At 37.2% G+C, this 18,972-nt stretch overlaps 2 protein-coding genes and 1 long non-coding RNA gene across 3 annotated transcripts; all 3 read left to right on the plus strand.

Annotated features, from left to right (window-relative positions):
* The first annotated feature begins 2,452 nt into the window (after nucleotides 1-2,452).
* Nucleotides 2,453-3,728, plus strand: LOC147499701 (uncharacterized). The gene is made up of 4 exons (XM_086563521.1): nucleotides 2,453-2,846; nucleotides 2,891-2,943; nucleotides 3,194-3,537; nucleotides 3,626-3,728. The coding sequence occupies exons 1-4, from the start codon at nucleotides 2,453-2,455 to the stop codon at nucleotides 3,726-3,728; spliced, it is 894 nt and encodes a 297-aa protein (XP_086419647.1).
* Nucleotides 3,729-7,206: 3,478 nt separating this feature from the next.
* On the plus strand, nucleotides 7,207-13,400 carry ZDS (zeta-carotene desaturase). Its single transcript, XM_086561493.1, has 14 exons — nucleotides 7,207-7,479; nucleotides 8,279-8,403; nucleotides 8,799-8,933; nucleotides 9,578-9,650; nucleotides 9,763-9,836; nucleotides 10,123-10,227; nucleotides 10,538-10,782; nucleotides 10,911-10,998; nucleotides 11,194-11,236; nucleotides 11,325-11,481; nucleotides 11,588-11,716; nucleotides 12,171-12,243; nucleotides 12,624-12,788; nucleotides 13,043-13,400. Exons 1-14 carry the CDS (start codon nucleotides 7,284-7,286, stop codon nucleotides 13,208-13,210), a joined length of 1,776 nt encoding a protein of 591 aa, XP_086417619.1. The 5' UTR covers nucleotides 7,207-7,283; the 3' UTR covers nucleotides 13,211-13,400.
* A 532-nt stretch (nucleotides 13,401-13,932) lies between these two features.
* LOC147499703 (uncharacterized) lies at nucleotides 13,933-14,642 on the plus strand. The gene is made up of 2 exons (XR_015194511.1): nucleotides 13,933-14,203; nucleotides 14,353-14,642. It is a non-coding gene; the product is annotated as an uncharacterized LOC147499703 (long non-coding RNA).
* Nucleotides 14,643-18,972: the final 4,330 nt, after the last annotated feature.

Consider the following 18,972-nt stretch of genomic DNA (forward strand, 5'->3'; position numbering starts at 1 on the left):
CACGTGGTCAATTTTTAACGGCTAAGATCTTCTAGATCTTGGCCGTTGTTATCAAAACACGTGTTGACTGTGGATCTCGATAAAATTGGCAGGAATACACTCACTAACTCACGCCATTTCTCTTCCTTCACTCTCTCTCATTTCTTTGTTTTATCATTTTCCACACAAAGAGAATGACAGTGTTAACAATCTCTCATTGACATAGTTTGGATCTTCAAAAGTTGCAAACTTGGTTAGTTAGGAGTTGGAGTTTTATATATTTAAAAAAAAAAACAAACTTGCAAACTTGGTTAGTTAGGAGTTGGAGTTGGAGTTTTATAAAAAAAAGAAGCAAACTTAGTTAGGTACGTTGTCAATGCTCCTTCTTTTGCATGTTTAATTTGCATGTCAGTGATTATTTTGAATATTTAAACCCTAATTACGTTTAATTAGGTCTGTAAATATTACGTATTTTTTTATTCCAATGATTAGACCTTTTTTGTCTGTTGGTTATGTTATTTAATTAATTTAAAATGAGGGATTCTCCATGCTATTTTCATTAAATAATTACTTAAGAATAGTGGATTTGTATTTCAGTTTGTATTTCATTGATGTTTATGTCCATTCCTTATTATATAAAATGTTGTGTTTTGGCTTTGGTTCAGTCATGTGGTATGGAAAAAGAAAATTTGTTGTTCATTTGGGAGGTTAATGGAAAAAAAAAACTATGCCTGGTTTATTTGGTTTGGAGGAGTACTCTGGTGGATTAAGGAGAGTATATTCAGTAGAAGGAGATGAGTTGAATTGGATGGAATTCATCAAGGAAATTAGGATGTTTGTTCCCAGGAAAAAATGTGTCATCTGTTCAATGCATTTTAGCAAGGCATTTGTGTCCACTGAGTACTGGCAAACAACTTATGGATATGTGGGAGAACATAATGGTTGAAAGTGACAATAAATTTCATTTGTTTGTGTCTTATGATTACCATAATGTGCAAGGCATGACCCAAGATTGGGAGACAAACCCTAGGGTCATGGGTGTATGTCCTTCAATGCCCACACATGAACCTAATTCAATGCACACACATGAGTCCACACTTAATTCAAGTCCACCAATTGATGACCAGAATGTGTAAGGCATGACCCAAGATTGGGAGACAAACCCTAGGGTCATGGGTGTATGTCCTTCAATGCCCACACATGAACCTAATTTAATGAACACACATGAGTCCACACTTAATTCAAGTCCACCAATTGATGAGTCTAGTTCAGTCCCTTCACATCATCCAAGCCCATCTCTCATCTTTGACTTGACCATGCCAAATGATGAGTCAAGTGAAAATGTCATTGTAGAATTAACCACTTTACAGCCTATGCCAAATGATGAGTCAACTAGAAATGTCATTGTAGACTTAACCACTTCAAAACAACCTATCTGACCAAAAAACCAAATGCAAAACTTCCTAGAAGAATAGTATTGCTGAAAGATGGGATTCCAAAGACTTTTTTGCAAAACAAGTCTAATTTCTCAGATTTTGAAAGTCAGAGTAATGAAAATGATGTTGAACCAATTATGGAAGCAAGTGATGAATCATTGGATGAAGGATTTAAAGATGATCAAGGGAGGGGAGATTGGCTTTGAAAGTCAAAGTGAGGATGGAGATGGTGTGGAAGCAACTGTTGTTGATCAACAAGTTGTTGGGAGTAGTCAGGCATGTGTGGAAGAAGTTCTTTCTCAATTCAATGATTTGTTTGAGAGTGGTGAGGCATTTGAGCATGATATTGAACATGGAAATGATGAAAATGATAGCTCAGATGATGAAAATGATAGACAGTTTGAGGTGGTTGCTAGATTTGGCCCTTGTAGTCAAGATACATTTAATTTAGGTGATCCTGAATCTGATAAAGAAGATGAGGATTGGGATCCTGTTGATGTACATTCAAGTCAAACTTCAGAAGGTTCACTAGTGTCAGATAATGAAGAAGAAGATACTGAGATGAACAATTTTGTGATATCAACAAGAAATTGCTATGTGGAAGAAGATACTGAGAGGACTGATGACCCAGAAGCAACAGTCTCCAAAAAGAACTTGAAATTGAAAATAAATATGGAATGGAGACACATTGGAGAGTGTAGACAATCTATAAAAGATATGGCAGTCTCCAACAGGTTTAGTTTCAAACATAAGAAGAATGATAAGGAAAGGTATTTTGTGAATTGTAAAGATAAGGATTGCAAGTGGTTTGTGAAATATAGCAAGAAGATAAATGAGCTTACAGTGAAGCTCAGGAAGTATAATAACATCCATACTTGCAAGGGCCCATCTAACCTTTGCTCCAGTTGACTTGTTTAATAAGATATATCATGAGTATGGTGTACACATATCTTATTGGACTGCTTGGAGAGCAAGGATCATGTTGCTAGAGAAAATGCATGGTAATTATGAAGAGGGGGTACATGGTGATTTCAGAAATGAAAAAACAAATTTTAAAAAGGAATGAAAGCAGCATTGTAAAGTGGTACAAGGATTCTGTAGATGAGTTTGTGGGTTTCTTTGTTGCATACAACGCATCATTAGATGGGTTTGTGAAGGGGTATAGGCCAATCATTGGACTTGATGGTTGCTTTCTTAAGGGCAAGTATGGGGGATGTTGTCTTAGTGTCATAGGAATGGATGCAATGAATGACATTTTTCCACTTGCTATCTTTATATGTAGGGATGAGAATAAGTTTACCTGGAACAAGATGTTGAGCTTACTTAAGCCCCACTTGAACAAGCATCCAGCAGGACATCTCACTTTTATATCTGACAGGCAGAAGGGTCTCATTAATGGTGTTGCAACTAACATCCCATGCGATATCACAGGTATATTACATCATATATTTAAACTTTATTTTCTCATATTATAGTCTATATTCACACCATTAGGTCACCTCAATCACAGGTTCTGTTTCAGACATATGTACAAGAATTTTAAGACTATCTTTAAAGGTCATTATTTGGAGAGTTTATGTTAGAGAGCAGCTAAAGCATACAGGATAACTACACATGAGGCATTTATGGATTCAATAGAGTGGGCAGACAAGGATGCCAAAAAATAGTTGGAGAAGGAATCTAGGAAGACATGGGCTAGATCATATTTTGATCTTACACCAAAGACTGATGTTGTCACAAGTAACTGTTGTGAATCTTTTAATTCTTGGATCCTTAAGATCAGAGACAAGCCACTGATGTTGTTTGTGGACAAGTATACATTGACAATTATGTCACTTATGTATGATAGAAGAGAGATAGGTGATGGACTAAGTGAGGGTGATTTGGTACCTGCTATACAAGGTGTAATTGAAAAGTTGGAAGCCAAGTATCATAGGTATAAGATTTCAGGAGTTGCACCAAATGAGTTTTTGGCCACCAATACCAAGAATGGGAAGACCTTCCTTGTGCACATCACTGATATGACATGTGAATGCATTGTGTGGCAAATGACAGGGATACCCTGTGTCCATGCAATAGTTGTGATAAAACCAAGAAGACCAAAGAATGAGAGTTGGGCCAAGTGAGTTGTTATGTTATTGTAAATTGTTTTGTTTTATAGTATTTCATATTATCTTCTTATATTGTTTTGTTAATTGTTTTGTTTTTAGGTACTGCAGTCATTACTACACTGTGGAGTCATTTAGAGCAACTTATGCAGGTTATATCTATCTAATTGCCAATAAAGAACACTGGGACAAGATTGTTATTTGAATCTACATTGTTTTATTTATTTGTTATCAAAATGGATATGATTCTAATTTTTTTTTATAAACAAATTAAACCTAAGAATGTTGTACTGCCTCCTCCAAATGAGAGCAGATCAGGGAGGCCAAAGAAACAAAGGGTAAGGGGAAATGATGAAGTAAAGGCTAGTGGCAAAAGAAAATGTAGGAAATGTGGTGAAGTAGGACATAATGCAAGAACTTGCAAGAAGGCTGCAAAGGAGACAAGCTCATCACCAAGCAGAAGAGGTAACTCTATTGGGATTTTGTCTGTTTTAAATAAGGTTATCTGTTTTCTATTGGTTAGTTAGGGTTTTCTATTGGGGATTTTGTCTATTTTCTATTGGAGTTGGAGTTTTATATAAATAAAGTTGTTTGATTTTGTCTGTTTTTTGTTTTCAAAGGAGACCAAAACTAACATACATATCCATGTCTTGTCTATTTTCCAAGACTAGACTAAACTAGACATATAAGCATGATCTGTTTTCAAAACTTGTCTATTTTCCAAGACTAGACTTAACTTTGGGCTATAAAACCAACACATTACTTTCATACCTCTCACACACTTCTCACTTCTCTCGTTTTCACATCTCTCACACACATATCAATGGGAAAGGGAAAGTAGAAGGTAAAGGAAAGAGACTTGACATTGTTGGACTGGTAGCCACCCCACTTAAAAGATCTCATCCTTCCTGGTGTTTACAATAATTTCTCTGCCAGACAAGCTGAAATCTATAGACAATTCATAAACCTTAATCCAGAGTGTTCACACAAAATGGTGCTGGATCACATGGTTGAGCTGAACTAGGAGGAAAATCATGGATCTAAAAGGAAGGAGGAAGACCTTCATGGTGGTGAACACTAGAACATACCAAAGAAAGTTGTTGTGCAAACCTTAAAGGCTAAGGGATTTGTGCTCCCAAAATTGAAGTAGTGTTTATATTTGTGATCAATTATGTCTATGCTAAGTAAGGTCTATTAAGTTTATGTTTGAGTGAAAAATGTTTGAATGATGAATGTTGTTGTAGGGGTCTATTATGTGTAGGGTATTATGGTATGTTTTAATGTTATTATGTTATGTTTATATGAAGAATATTTGAGGGAACTGTCCTGTTAATTAGGACTGTGTTTCAATGAAATTATTTTTAAACTGATTGTCATCTGTTTTAAATTATGATTGTATCAATGAATATTTCTTAAATGGGGGCCCCTTCTTAAATCTTGATTAGTCAAACAAAAGGCTCAAAATGGAGGGCAAGAAGAAGAGCATGATCAACACAACCAAGTTGACCAGCAGCAAGAGCACCATGTTCATTAGCAGCAGCAGGAGCACCATGTTTATCAGCAGCAGTAGCAGCAAGAGCACTATGTTCATTAGCAACAGCAGCAAGAGCACCATGTTCATCAACAGCAGCAACAAGAGCACCAAGAGCATCAGGAGAATAATGCTAATCAACAAGATGTTGGGCAGCAAGTGCCAAGAGCTAGGAGAGGGGGGAGAGCACCTAGGGGAAGCAGACCGCCAAGGGGAAAAAGAGGATCAAGGGGGTTCATTACTGGTTTGGTGGAGAGGATGATGGTGGTGGTCATGTTCAGACACCAAGTACACCAGGGAATACGTCTGCTCCTTGCCTCTATGAGCCTTTAAGTCAAACCCAGTAAGATCACTCACATCACAAGATGTTGGAGTGTTATTTTGTCTGGTTTTTTTTTTTTTTCAAGAATCTTCTCACAATGCTCTGTTGGAGTGCTATGGTTTTTGTGTTTTTTATGTTGAAGAATCTTATATGGTAGTGCTATAAAACACCTCGTGTTATGTAATGTTTCTGTTAGAAACACATACTATTTAAAAACAGACAACTTTATTTATAAGGTATGAATAGAGTACTTGATAGCACTACATCCACACATATTACACCCACAGTAGAACACACTATATTTAGTACAACTTACACATAACACTCTTCCTCACAACTCTCATGCACTCTTAACACAAGTATTAGGAAGATAACAACCAGTGCACAACTCACACTCTTCACAAACTCCAACTTGTTCCTTGCAGAGGTTACAAATTTGGTGGTATACCTCTTTGTCGAAGTATATCCATTTCACAAACTTACAACTAGGATGAGAACACTTTAGATACTTGAATTGCCTAGTACCTTGATTCGTGTGACCTAACACAACTCTCATGAAGCCACAACAAGGTGTATAATCTCTATGAATGCCAAAGTATAAACATGTTGAAGCATAATGGCCATCTTCATAGCACAATTGACAAACTTGCAAAACAGTAAACATCAATTAGCTTTTGGTCCTTCTATTAATATCATCGTTTAGGTTTTAGTCCTTCTAAACTAACCTAACTTTACCTTAGGAGCAGCAACGACTGCAAGAACCTCACTTCCACCCATCTTCTCCCTCTCTTCTATTTCCCTTTTAGGAGGATTGAATGGACAACCTTACTTATAGGATTGAATTCCAACGGCTAGTTCAGAAATTAGAAAATTGAATTTCCTGCTGTAATTGAATTCCAACGGCTACTTGTCCAGATTTTGACACGTGTCTTATATTTGTGATTCAAAAACCTAATAATCGATCATTGTTGGACCAAAGCCTAATTACTCTATTATTAGGAGGACCAAAACCTAAAAACCCCAAGAGTTTTAGTTCATTTAGATTCCAATGCTGCATTGTAGATCAAATTGGACACAGATTGGTGCCAAACCAAATAACTAATCCAACTATTTCATATCCATATCCGCTCTAATAAGCAGCAATAACTAATCCAACCATTTGATATCCATAGCCGCTCTAATACTAAATGTTTTTTTTTTCCGATAAACCAAAGAGTACTAAATGTTAGTAAAAAGAAGAAAACAAAATCGAATTTTAAGCAATAGGCAGATGATTCTGTTTCTATTTATGTATCAGTGTATTGATATATCTCGAGATTTGAAAGATCGGTATACATGCTGCCATCAATACCAAACGCTATGAAGCCTGTGATCTTAATTTGTTAAATCTTAACCACTTCATGGTGCGTTTATGAGACTATCAGTATCAATATGATCATCCCCACTTTCTTTGTACCATTTCAGAACCTTCATTCAATGTGATTGAAAAAGTATCTCAACAAATTACCCAATAGAATCCATGAAATTATTAAGTGACTAACGAAAATGCAACGACCACTATACCAGCAGTGGCCAACAATTTCATAGTGCGCCAATATCTCTTCTGCCGTCCAAATTGTACTTAAACAAATGCTACTGTTAATAAACAAAAAAGATTCAACTTGAACAGTATCCTCTACACTAACTCCTACAAACCAAACGTACACGTGGCAAAATGTTTTTAATCAATGGTTCTGAAACACCCACGTCGCACTTTAACTTGTATACGGGAGTATGGAATCATGAAATGCAAAGCCCAGACAAATTCCACGTAAACAGCATCTCTATCGTTAAAGATACTCTCTGAAGCAGAAAGAAAAGAGTATAAGTCTCAAGTTGAGATTTATTTCCCAAGTCTCAAAACAAAGATGGCTTCTTCAACTTCATTTCCAACAACTACTTCTTCTTCCATACACTTTAGAAGTGGAAGAAGAACAAGTAGTAGTAGTTTTGGTCATTCATTTGTTGTTTTGAATGCTGGGAAAGTGCAAATGAAGTTGCAGCAGAGTTCAGATTCTACTTTAACTTCTTTGGACTTAAATGTTTCTGACATGAGAGTAAATGGTAACTTTTTTTTTATTCTTTTAGCTCAATTTTGTTACTGTTTTAGTTGAAATATTGTTGGATAAGTATAAAGTTTTGATTTTTGGAGTTTAGAGTGAAGTTTGCTGTGTTTGGGCTTGTGGTAAAAGTGATTATAAAAAGATGTAGACCCTTTTTTGTTAGTGAAAACTAGGATTAAGCTGAATGAAGCATTGAATGTTTATGGAGTGGAATTTTAGTTATGCTATTGAAAATATGTTAAATTTTTGTGTTATTAGAAACTAGTGTACAATTGGGTGGTGATAAGGATAAGTAAGTATAGGATATATGGCTAAAAAGAGAGAAAATTATTACATTGGATGTTCGTTTAGTAACAAGAAGAAAATGTAAAGTGGATATGAAACAAATTGTTCCCGGCCACACTTGGCTAAGCTTTGGATTTGTCACGATCCAACAAAGTTTGATTTAAACGTTTTAGTTGCTGTTTTGGTTGGTATAGGTTTGTTAAGTATGAAAACAAAAGAAGAATGCATTGTTAGTTCCAAATAATTTAGCTATGTGTTGTATAGTGGCCCTTAAGTTGCAAAGAGCCAAAGATATCATAGTTTCCCTGTTTAAATCATTGTTTCATTAACAAGCATCATAGCATCATAGCCATTATTATAGGAATTACGAAATTTCAACATTCTTTTATGTTTCTCTTCCCTTAGGGTGACATAATAGTTACAAATGGAATTGGACCTTTTATTCCCATGCTATAGTGCTTTTTTACGTGGATCTCACTATGTTGTGACTCTAAAATGCATGGTTTGTCTATCAGCTCCAAAAGGTTTGTTTCCACCAGAACCGGAGCACTATAGAGGACCAAAACTTAAGGTTGCCATTATCGGGTCTGGACTTGCTGGCATGTCAACAGCAGTGGAGCTTTTGGACCAAGGGCATGAGGTTCAGATCAACCTTTTTCCTGTATTGTGATAGGTTCCACATTTCTGTATTCAACCTTCATCTGTAACAGTCAACATTCATTTCAATCATTGCCCAGGTGAAAACCTTCTTGGGAAACAAAAAGGGATTTAACTAAAATAATAATAAGTTTCTGAACTTTTAAACACATGTGAGGTATGATGATACCCTTGATGTGCCCACTTTTCTCCATTTTACCCCTATAATGCAATATAGGTGTTTCTTGGTTTATCTTTAGAGAACGGGTTGCACATCACTACTTAGCTATGTCTGAATTACATAAATCTAAACATAGTTTGATTATTTCTGGTTTGTACAATCTATGTATTTTAAATCATGATAGCAGCATTAATTTTGTTTTCTGGCTTAATCTGCAGGTTGATATTTATGAGTCACGGCCTTTTATTGGTGGAAAAGTGGGTTCTTTTGTTGATAGACGTGGAAACCATATTGAGATGGGACTTCACGTTTTCTTTGGTTGCTACAATAACCTTTTCCGCTTGTTGAAAAAGGTGAAGCATCTCAATATTTTTGTTTAATTTTTTTTTTCTAGGTAAGCCTCTCATTCAGTTTGTTTTCATTGCTAATTTTTAAAAGCATGTAACATCCACCACAACAGATATCGTTTTGCTTCCTTTATATTTTGTGTTTGCTTCACATGATTGGTAACTCATACAATTCCATTGCGCAATGAAACCATGACAGTATGATAGTTCTACACAATGTGCGTTTCAATATTGTTTGTCTTGAATAGGGTGGTAGGCTAGTCTCGTGGTTAGGATGATGCATATAGAATAGGGGTGCATAGGAACAAGTTGAGGCGGATTGCGCTTTAAGGTGCTAATCAAGCATGACCACCAAGGTGAAAGTGTTCTGTTTGAAGCTTAAGGTGTTGTGCGCCTTTGACTAAATTCCTTTAATACACTTGTCCGGCTTACCATTTACCAAGCTACCGGTCAAAGAGTACAAAGATTTCCCATTTCATCTAGTTCCATTGCTGCGCGAGGTCAATCGATAGAAAATCTGGTGATTTCTTCTGTAATTGCTATCTTTATAAATCTAGTTTAGGTCATACAAATTAGCTTACCAAGCAAAATAATAAGAGTAGAAAAAGAAAGATTGTACACACCACCTTCTGATTTTACCTATAACTCAGGTGGACGCAGACAAAAATTTACTTGTAAAGGATCATACTCACACTTTCATAAATAAAGGGGGGCAAGTTGGTGGTATGTTCTTTATTCCCCTCTCTTAATCTTGATCAACGTATATTATGAAATCTATTGCTCTAAAATTTTCTGTCCACTCAGTTTCCTTATTTGGTTTAGTTTTACTTTGCAGAACTCGATTTTCGTTTTCCAGTGGGAGCTCCGTTGCATGGAATTAATGCTTTTCTGACTACAAATCAGCTTAAGGTAATGCTTCTTTCTAGCATGGAGGTTTTTCTATTCTCTGTGATGGATTCCCATTTTTCTACAAGAACATCTGCATTAATTCCTTTTTCAATATTAGGTGTTACTTAGGCAGTCATTTTTTTTTCATATTTTTTTTCTCTGCTAATGTTACTTAGGCAGTTTTAGCACTGACATAGTATTAATATTAACTTCCAGTGTTCATTATGTAAACATCAGCTGTAGAACATTTACCTTCATAACTCTTCATGCAAGTAATGCAATATTTCCGGTGTTTGTTATTTTGCAGCCTTATGATAAAGCAAGAAATGCTGTTGCTCTTGCACTAAGCCCAGTTGTACGTGCTCTTATTGATCCTGATGGTGCAATGAGGGACATAAGGAACTTGGATAATGTATGGAAGACCTCCCACTATCATTTCTGTTAGTCTTGTACTCTTTTTGTTACAGTTCAGTGTAACTCATGCATGTAGGTTGCTTCTAGGAAGAGAAATTAGGGTCAGCTTTCATGTAGATTACTTTCTATGAGTTGTTGTACTTGGACATGATTTGTGTTAGCATGTCAAGACATTTCTGTATCATTATCCTCATAGTTCACAGGTTTTCTTCATTTTATCACTTGCATACATGGGTTTGCGTACATATGTTGTGGGCAACTCCTCGTCTCCTAATAGACGTTAAACTGTTGTCACGTACTTTTTGCAGATTAGCTTCTCTGGTTGGTTCTTGTCCAAGGGTGGCACACGCGCGAGTATCCAGAGAATGTGGGATCCTGTTGCTTACGCTTTAGGATTTATTGACTGTGACAATATAAGTGCCCGTTGTATGCTCACTATATTCTCATTATTTGCCACTAAGACAGAAGCTTCCCTACTAAGAATGCTTAAGGGCTCTCCTGATGTTTACTTGAGCGGTCCTATAAGAAAGTATATCACAGACAAGGGTGGCAGGTATGAGGCAGGAAACAAAATTTTTACAAATTCAGTATACTAAGTGGAGCATATCAAATTATCCTTAAATCTTATCTATGTTGCTTTTAATACCCGTGAAATCTATTCTTCTTTGCCTATTCCAACAGGTTTCATCTCAGGTGGGGATGCCGAGAGATACTTTATGACAAGACTATCAACGGGGACACTTATGTTACAGGACTTGCCATGTCTAAGGTATTGTTCTGCTAATTACTGTTCCTTCTGTTTTTGTTTTATTCTTCGAATTAGAAATTAAGTCTGAATTTAGACAGAAGATCTTATGATTGACTAGATATAAAGAAGAACAATTGTCTTGTTTTGATAGTTTCCATATGGTGCATCCTAAAAGTGCTAAGAGTGAAATTGTTATTCTTTTTCAATCCATTGCAGGCTACAAATAAAAAAACAGTGAAAGCTGATGTGTATGTTGCAGGTTAGCAATGAGACTTTCTTCAATTTTCATTAGTCTGTATTTCTCTATGTCGGATTTCACATTGTTTTCTGTTGCCCTTTTGTCTTAGCATGTGATGTTCCTGGAATTAAAAGATTGCTCCCTTCACAGTGGAGGGAATCAGAGTTCTTTGACAATATCTATGAACTAGTTGGAGTTCCAGTTGTCACAGTGCAACTGAGATATAATGGATGGGTCACAGAGATACAAGATCTGGGACTGTCCAGGTGATACTCATACCGAGATGTCATACATTTCCGATATATCTAACATTATGTAAGTATTCCCATATATGCACTCTGAACTAATCATCCTATTGTGTGACTTAAAAAGGCAACTGAGGCAAGCTGTAGGGATGGACAATCTGCTTTATACGCCAGATGCAGATTTCTCCTGCTTTGCCGACCTTGCACTCACTTCTCCAGAAGATTATTATGTTGAGGGGCAGGGTTCACTGCTACAGTAAGCACGATCATCTCATGCATTTTTATTTTTTTTTAAGCCATCTATTCAATAAAATAATCTGCATTACAATGTTTGCTGGCTTCTCATTTTCTATTTGTCATCATTTTGTGATATTCGTCTAGCAGATTTATTTATTTATTAAACACGTTCTTTTTACTCCTTTATCTGTTCCAATATATACAGAAAAGATAATCGCAATCTTGTTATTATTTCTTATTTACCGGTACAGTTTCTTCTTTGGTTATTCACTTCTAAAGTTATGATTTTGTTTGAACAAAATGGTAAAAAAGATCAGGCTCTTTGTTGTTTCCCTTTTTCTTCCCCATCTTTAAGTCCTATCTAATTCATCGAAGTCCTCTTTCATATATCTCTTAGGAGATATTGTGTGTGCTTTGTTGTGTCTCACACTTTCACCTTCCTTCTTTTTGTTAAGTCGACTTGTTGTTTTCAGATGTGTGCTTACACCAGGGGATCCCTACATGCCGTTAACAAACGAGAAAATCATAGAAAGAGTTGCAAAGCAGGTTGGTCTATTAAATAGCACTCGTATTCATTTCATAGCTATATTTTCAGAAACTGATGAGCTAGGGGCCAAGAAGACGTGAATCTGTGTTTAGGAAAAGCTTTACGTAAATGTAATATCTGTCTATAGCATCATGATAATGTTCTTTAATCCTGAGCAAAGGAGGAACGTATTGGAGGATATCTCTATTACAAAATATTACTACTCTATCATACCCCATAGCTGGCTACTATATCCCAATGCCCTAAATGTCAATGATCTATCAAACTAAAAGAGTTGTCATATTATACAGTTCGTCGAAAAATTCTCATATTTGAAGATGTTCCAGTTATCAATTGCATTATATTTGTCTTATTTATTCATTTGGTTGCATATTACCAGGTATATAATTTGTTTCCATCTTCTCAAGGCTTAGAAGTGACTTGGTCCTCTGTTGTTAAAATTGGGCAATCTCTATATCGTGAAGGACCTGGGAAAGATCCTTTCAGACCTGATCAAAAGACACCTGTGCAAAACTTCTTCCTTGCTGGGTCCTACACAAAACAGGTTAGGATGCATTTGAAAAACTATATTAATACTTTAGCTTTGACTGTTTACTGTTATGCACACTCTATTCCCTTGAGAAACCATTACAGGATGAAAAAAAACAAGAAAGTTAGTTGTTTCTTAATTGAGTTATAAGCCCTTTTTCTTGTAGTCTTAATTGAGTTATAACTGGTATGTGCGCCATGTGCCAGTGGATACTCTCTAGCATAACAAAATAACTGCTAGGAAATTTAACAAAATTTTTATCTTTGCAGGATTATATTGATAGTATGGAAGGAGCAACACTGTCAGGCAGACAAGCGGCAGCCTATATATGTGAAGCTGGTGAAGACTTGGTAGCACTGAGAAAGAAGCTTGCCACTAGTGAAGCGAAAGAATTAACAAAATCTGAAAATATTGCTGATAAGTTAAGTTTTGTATAGTATATACCGCCAATTCATTCATCGATTTCACCAAATCACCTAAGCTTACTCGAATGGGGTGGTGGAGCTCTGTAATTGTTGTTGTAAGTTTATCCCTGTAAATTGTGGAGCCCCTCGAGTAATTGAGCGATGTATGTTACCCATGTAATAATTGATGATATCACAGAATAAAGTGCATTAGTTACAAGCATTTTCAGAAGCTACGTCGTTAGTGGAACTGTATAGTTGGTAAATTTAACTTCAATCAGCTGAACAATTACAAGTCTTACGAATGATCAATTCGACATGGACTGAGGTGGTCAGGTGGCAGAGTAAAAAACCTGAGATTTTTGTTAGAAAAATGTGTACGAGTTTTTTTTTAAAGGTTATAAGTAACTCATGGGATTATTTAATTACGTAGATAGAAAATTTTGGTTAAAAGTTAAGGCTGCATATAAGTTCAACAACTAAGCAATTCTAGAATCATGACTAAAATACACAAAATAGTGCACATTTTAGCAGTCAAATGAATTTAATTTATTCTGTTGGAAAGTTTGTTTACTTTTATTTATCTTTTCGGTTACTCTAATTTCAGAAGAAAATTGACAAAAATTAGAACAAACATTATATGGTTGAGAAAGTACGTTTATCACGTATACCTAAATCAAACTAATATTAACAATTTGTTTGTCCTTCCACAGGAGAGACAGTTGAACAAAAAAGCATATAAATGCATCCTGTAGGACACATTCAATTCATTAATTGAGTCGTCTCTTCTTCCATTTCAAAGAGAAAAAAAGGTATCATAAGATGGCCGGTAGAGCTAGTGTGGCGTTTGTTCTAGTCATTGTTCTCTTTTCTACTATAATTCAACCCAATGAAGCAACACTTCAAACTCTACGGAAATGCCAGGGACAATGTGTCAATATGTGTTGGTGGAGGGAAGCAAGATGGCAAGGTAAAATGAGCTGCCAAGTTAAGTGCAGTGCTGCTTGTTTCCTTCCAGAAAATCACGTAAGAAATCTTCTTCAGCTCGAGTAATTTTAACAATGAATAAGCATGAGAAAGAATTACAGCTCCTTGAAGCTAGTAATCTTGCTTCAATGGCTTTTAAGAGTTTTCTTCTATAGCACTAAACAAAAATTACATTTTCTTGTTTGCAGCGCATTCCTCCAGGAATGTCTGGCGATGCCTTCAGACCCACGGTTAGCTCAAAGCATGCACACTCCCCACCCGCATCCAAGAAAAATTAATCCTCCCAACTTTTACGAGAATTAAGACAGATGCATCGTGAACAAGTACAACTCCTAAACATGCCTTCAAAACTACAAAAAATTGTACCTCAGTAAAGCAAATTGTACTCACTGCATGTGAAAGATTATTGAAGTAACGGATTACTATACCTATATGAATTTTGTTTTGGTAAAAAAACTACACTTGGGAAATTCTTATTTATGGGATTCTATGTTGATCTTATATGTGAACTTGAATTTGATAACAATTATTGCACCCACCGCGAAGCATATAAAAGTGAAGGCCAAATTCCATCATATCTGAGCATTGAGTAGAATAGTAGATGCTAAAACATTCCAAGGATTGACGGATTGTAAATGGAGGCTGTCCATCAAAACAAAATATAACACAAGGAGCAGAAGCATGTTAAAAACAAATTAAGAATCGAACTGTTCAGGGTGCATAGGAGCGATAGTTGCAGACTTGCAGTACTGTTATGAATCGAGAACCCTTTTTGCAGTACAAGCTTCCATACTTTGGAACTCAGTCACTTTGTAAGAATATAAAGGTCATTCAAAACTCGGAATTTGTTTCTCGCATCTCACGTAACTCCTGAAATCATCACATTTAACAACAGAACGAATAGATTCCTAAATTTCATAATTACAACTTTCAACATAACAACATATCAACAGTACATCTCACAATTCCAGTCAAATCACAGTCTGTTCAAGTACAAACTAACACTCTATATTAAAAATTCACACCTTAGAAAACTCGAACACAATTAGCTTGAACTCTCACCTAAAGTAAGAACATAGCCTAAGTTTCTTCGACCCTCATAATCTCTGTTTTGCAACTTACAACTTCAATGAAACCTTCGTTCCAAATATCAATGCGGATGCTTGAGATCTCCGCATATCAGGAAATGCAGAGAAACAGAAAATAGTAAAAAAAAATCAATTAATGCGCTTAGGACATAATAGCTACTTCAAACAAAACCGTAAGAGACCAACTACATGTCAGTTCATCACCTCATTCCTGAGCAAATGCATTTTCAGCAGCACTTAAGTTTTCATCTAACAGAATATCTAAAGTTCCATCCCACCTAATAAAAATTCAGTATCCTCAAAATATACGACCTATCCATTGTGTTTGATCTTTGAAGGGATACGATGTGACACTAAGCTATGTCTGAAGGCTACGCACTTTTTTATTTGAGCAGCAAGCGTGGTTTTTGATAGGTCCCCTCCCCCTTTTCATAAATCATCATCATAGTAATAGAGCTTCTTACAATCTCTGGTACTCTTTCCCTATAGAGTTCTGATAGACAATCTTTACACATCCTCGCCAAATAAACTAGGTACTACATCAATATATTATATGTTGTGTGTTGGAGTTATCCCTCACATGAGGAGAGAAACGGAGCGGTGATGATGGATATGTCGGGAGCCTAGCAGCTCAAAGTAGGCGCACTACGCTTTCGTACCTTTGAATCAGGGTTCCAGTGTTTTGACACCGATGTGACGCTAAGCTCAAATCCAAGGCTACGACTTTTTATTTGAGCAAGCGTGGTTTTTGATAGGTTTTAAATCATCATCATAGTAATAGAGCTTCTTAGCAATCTACGGTACTCTTTCCCGTGTCTAATTTTGATGACAATCTTTACACATCCTCGCCAAAAGAACATCAATGAAATTTGGTTTTTGGAGATAAAACCAAAATCAAGGTTTTGGAAAAGCTAACCTAACCAAGTCAGAAGACTAAGAACCAGACAAAAACAAAGAGAGAGAAACCCAATCTTGAAAGCTATCAAGATTGAGAGATAACCTTTACAAAGATACAACCCTGTAAAGAGATAAGAGTGATCTAGTAAGGTGAGAGACTGAAAGGAGAGATTGTAATATTCCTTCCCACTTTATAAAAAACTGGCTCTTGTGGAAGTAGGCATCATTGGCCGAACCATGGTAAATCTTTGTGTTATGGTTTGCCTTTACTGCTTTACATTATTATTTGTTGTTGATAGTTGTTTAGCGAGTTGAGCATGTTAGTATAAGTAGTTGGTGATATTTAGAATTCGTCTGGAGTTGAAGTGTGTTCATACAAGTTATCTGTGTAGTGGGGGAATCGATTGGTATTGGTGTAAACTCCAGCAGTGGTATCAGAGCCTTGGTTAGAATAGCCTAGGGTGTTATCCGAATCTTGGTTAGAAGGTGTTTGACGAAATACCTGAGAGAAGATTTGAGGTTAAATAACTTGTAGAGATGGACCATTCCGTGAACACTCGCATGATGAGTCTGAATAGGAAGAACTACACCATCTGGAAAGCCAAGATGGAAGACTTGCTATCTTGCAAAAGGACTTGGCACTTCCCATTGAGAATGAGGGAGTAAAACCGAGTAAAAAGATCGATAAGGCCGAGTGGAAAAAGCTTGATGAAGTGCCGATTTGATACATTCGACGGTGGATTGACGACAGTGTCTTTCACCATGTATCCCAAGAGACTACAACCTTCAGTCTGTGGAAGAAACTCGAAGACCTGTATGAGAGGAAGTCGGGTGGAAACAAAGTGCTAGTCGTTAAGAAGTTTGCAGACACGAAGTACCAAGAAGGTTCTTCAATGTCTGAGCATCTTAATGAAGTACAAAATATCATCAATCAGATGCATTTGATGAAGATCAATTTGGGAGACGAAGTTGAGGCTTTGTTTCTATTAGGCTCTCTACCCGAAAGTTGGGAGACATTAGCAGTTTCTCTACATGGAGCAGCCAAGGATGGAATTGTTACCATGGAGATGGCTATCACGTCTTTGTTGAATGAGGAGACTAGAAGGAGTGCAAAGCGGCTCCTCTCACTCGAGATCCTTTTCACGAGAAACGGGGAGAGGTCGAAACGTAAAACCATCTCGTTCTAGAGGTGATGATGTATAAATCTAGGGGTGAAGCTAGAACTCCTAAGGCAGAGAGACAATGTTACTATTGTGCCACCAAAGGCCACTTCGGATATGAGTCGCGAATCGAAGAGGGATGAGAAGAATAACGCGGTACATGAAGACATGGTGCGAGGAACGGAAACACAGCGGAGATACTACCGCACTAGTCGACGACCTAGTGGGAATCAGGTCGATTGTGGCAGGCTGTCTTAGTACCTCATGTCCAGGATACAGAGTGGGTGATAGATACAGGAGCATCCTATCACGTCACACCGCACAGGGAATTCTTCACTACCTACAACTGTGGTGAATATGGTGAAGTAAAGATGGGTAATGATGGAGTCTCGAAGATTATAGGCATTGGAGATGTTCATGTAGAAACCAATGTCGGCTACACCTTGACACTCAAGGATGTAAGACATGTCCCTGACATACGGCTAAGCCTAATTTCGGCTGGGAAATTAGATGACGATGGCTTTGTAAACTCGTTTGGTAACGGGTATGGAACCGAGCAGAGGTTCCATCAGAAAGCCTGAGGAAAGAAAACTTGCTCTCTTTACAAAACACATGCTAGTTTGTGTAATTAAAGCGGTTTAATCGCGCGTAAGAAGAAGCTTCATCGAAACTGTGGCACAAGAGACCGCGGTCACATGGGCATAAAAGGGATGGAAGTTCTTGCTAAGCAAAAGGCCGCGGCACATTAAAGGTACACATTTAAATACATGTACTCATTGTTTGGTAGGAAAGCAACACAGGTGTCTTTCCAAAGATTCCCGTCTCACGAAAGCGACACCGCCCTTGAACTAGTGCAATACGGACTTATGTGGTCCTATGAGAGTAAAGTCCCACCAAGGAGTTTCGTGCTTCTTGACATTCATTGATGATCGTCAAGAAAGATATGGGCCTATAGTCCGAAGACCAAGGATGATGAAGTACTTGGCGTGTTTGAGAAATTCCACAAAGATGGTGGAAAGAGAGACTAGGAAGTTGTTGAAGTGTATTCGCCGGATAATGGGGGTGAGTACATTGGGCCATTTGAAGAGTATTGCTAGAGTCATGGGATTCGGCCATGAGCGCACCGTTCCCAAGACACCGCAATGAGAATGGAATATGAGAGAATGAACCGCACCATTGTAGAGAGGATGAGATGCATGCTATCTCACTCTAAGCTACCTAGAAGCTATTGGGTAGAAGCAATGCGCATAGTAGTGCATGTGATCAACCTGTCGCCGGCAAAGCCTCCCGAATAGTGATTATCGAGAGAGTATGGTCGCGAGATGTTGATTATGGACACTTGAGGTATTTGGGTGCGGGGCATTTGTGCATATTCGAAGGATGAGAGATCCAAGCTTGATGACAAAGCCAAGCGGTGCATTTTTCTCGGGTTATGGAGATGAAAAGTTTGGTTACAAACTCTATGATCCGATTAACAAGAAGGTAATCCGAAGTCGAGATGTTGTGGTTCTTAGAAGACCAAACCATAGCAGACTTTTGAGGAGGGTGAGAAGCTCTGAGGCTTTCACCAATGATCTTGTTGATTCGAACCGAAGTTCCTACCGTGGAACGTCGCGTAAGGCATTGAGAATGCAGAGAACCATGAGTTTGAAGCTCATGATGA

The sequence above is a fragment of the Coptis chinensis genome, chromosome 5 (assembly GCF_015680905.1).
Source record: "Coptis chinensis isolate HL-2020 chromosome 5, ASM1568090v1, whole genome shotgun sequence".
NCBI classification, from domain to species: Eukaryota; Viridiplantae; Streptophyta; class Magnoliopsida; order Ranunculales; family Ranunculaceae; genus Coptis; species Coptis chinensis.

Coding starts and splice junctions, on each gene's coding strand:
- LOC147499701 (XM_086563521.1), top strand. CDS start 2,453: ATGAAAAAACAAATTTTAAAAAGGAATGAAAGCAGCATTGTAAAGTGG. Junction 2,847..2,890: donor CATCCCATGCGATATCACAG/GTATATTACATC, acceptor CTCATATTATAG/TCTATATTCACACCATTAGG. Junction 3,538..3,625: donor AAGAATGAGAGTTGGGCCAA/GTGAGTTGTTAT, acceptor TTTTGTTTTTAG/GTACTGCAGTCATTACTACA.
- ZDS (XM_086561493.1), top strand. CDS start 7,284: ATGGCTTCTTCAACTTCATTTCCAACAACTACTTCTTCTTCCATACAC. Junction 9,837..10,122: donor TGACTACAAATCAGCTTAAG/GTAATGCTTCTT, acceptor GTTATTTTGCAG/CCTTATGATAAAGCAAGAAA. Junction 11,482..11,587: donor CAAGATCTGGGACTGTCCAG/GTGATACTCATA, acceptor TGACTTAAAAAG/GCAACTGAGGCAAGCTGTAG.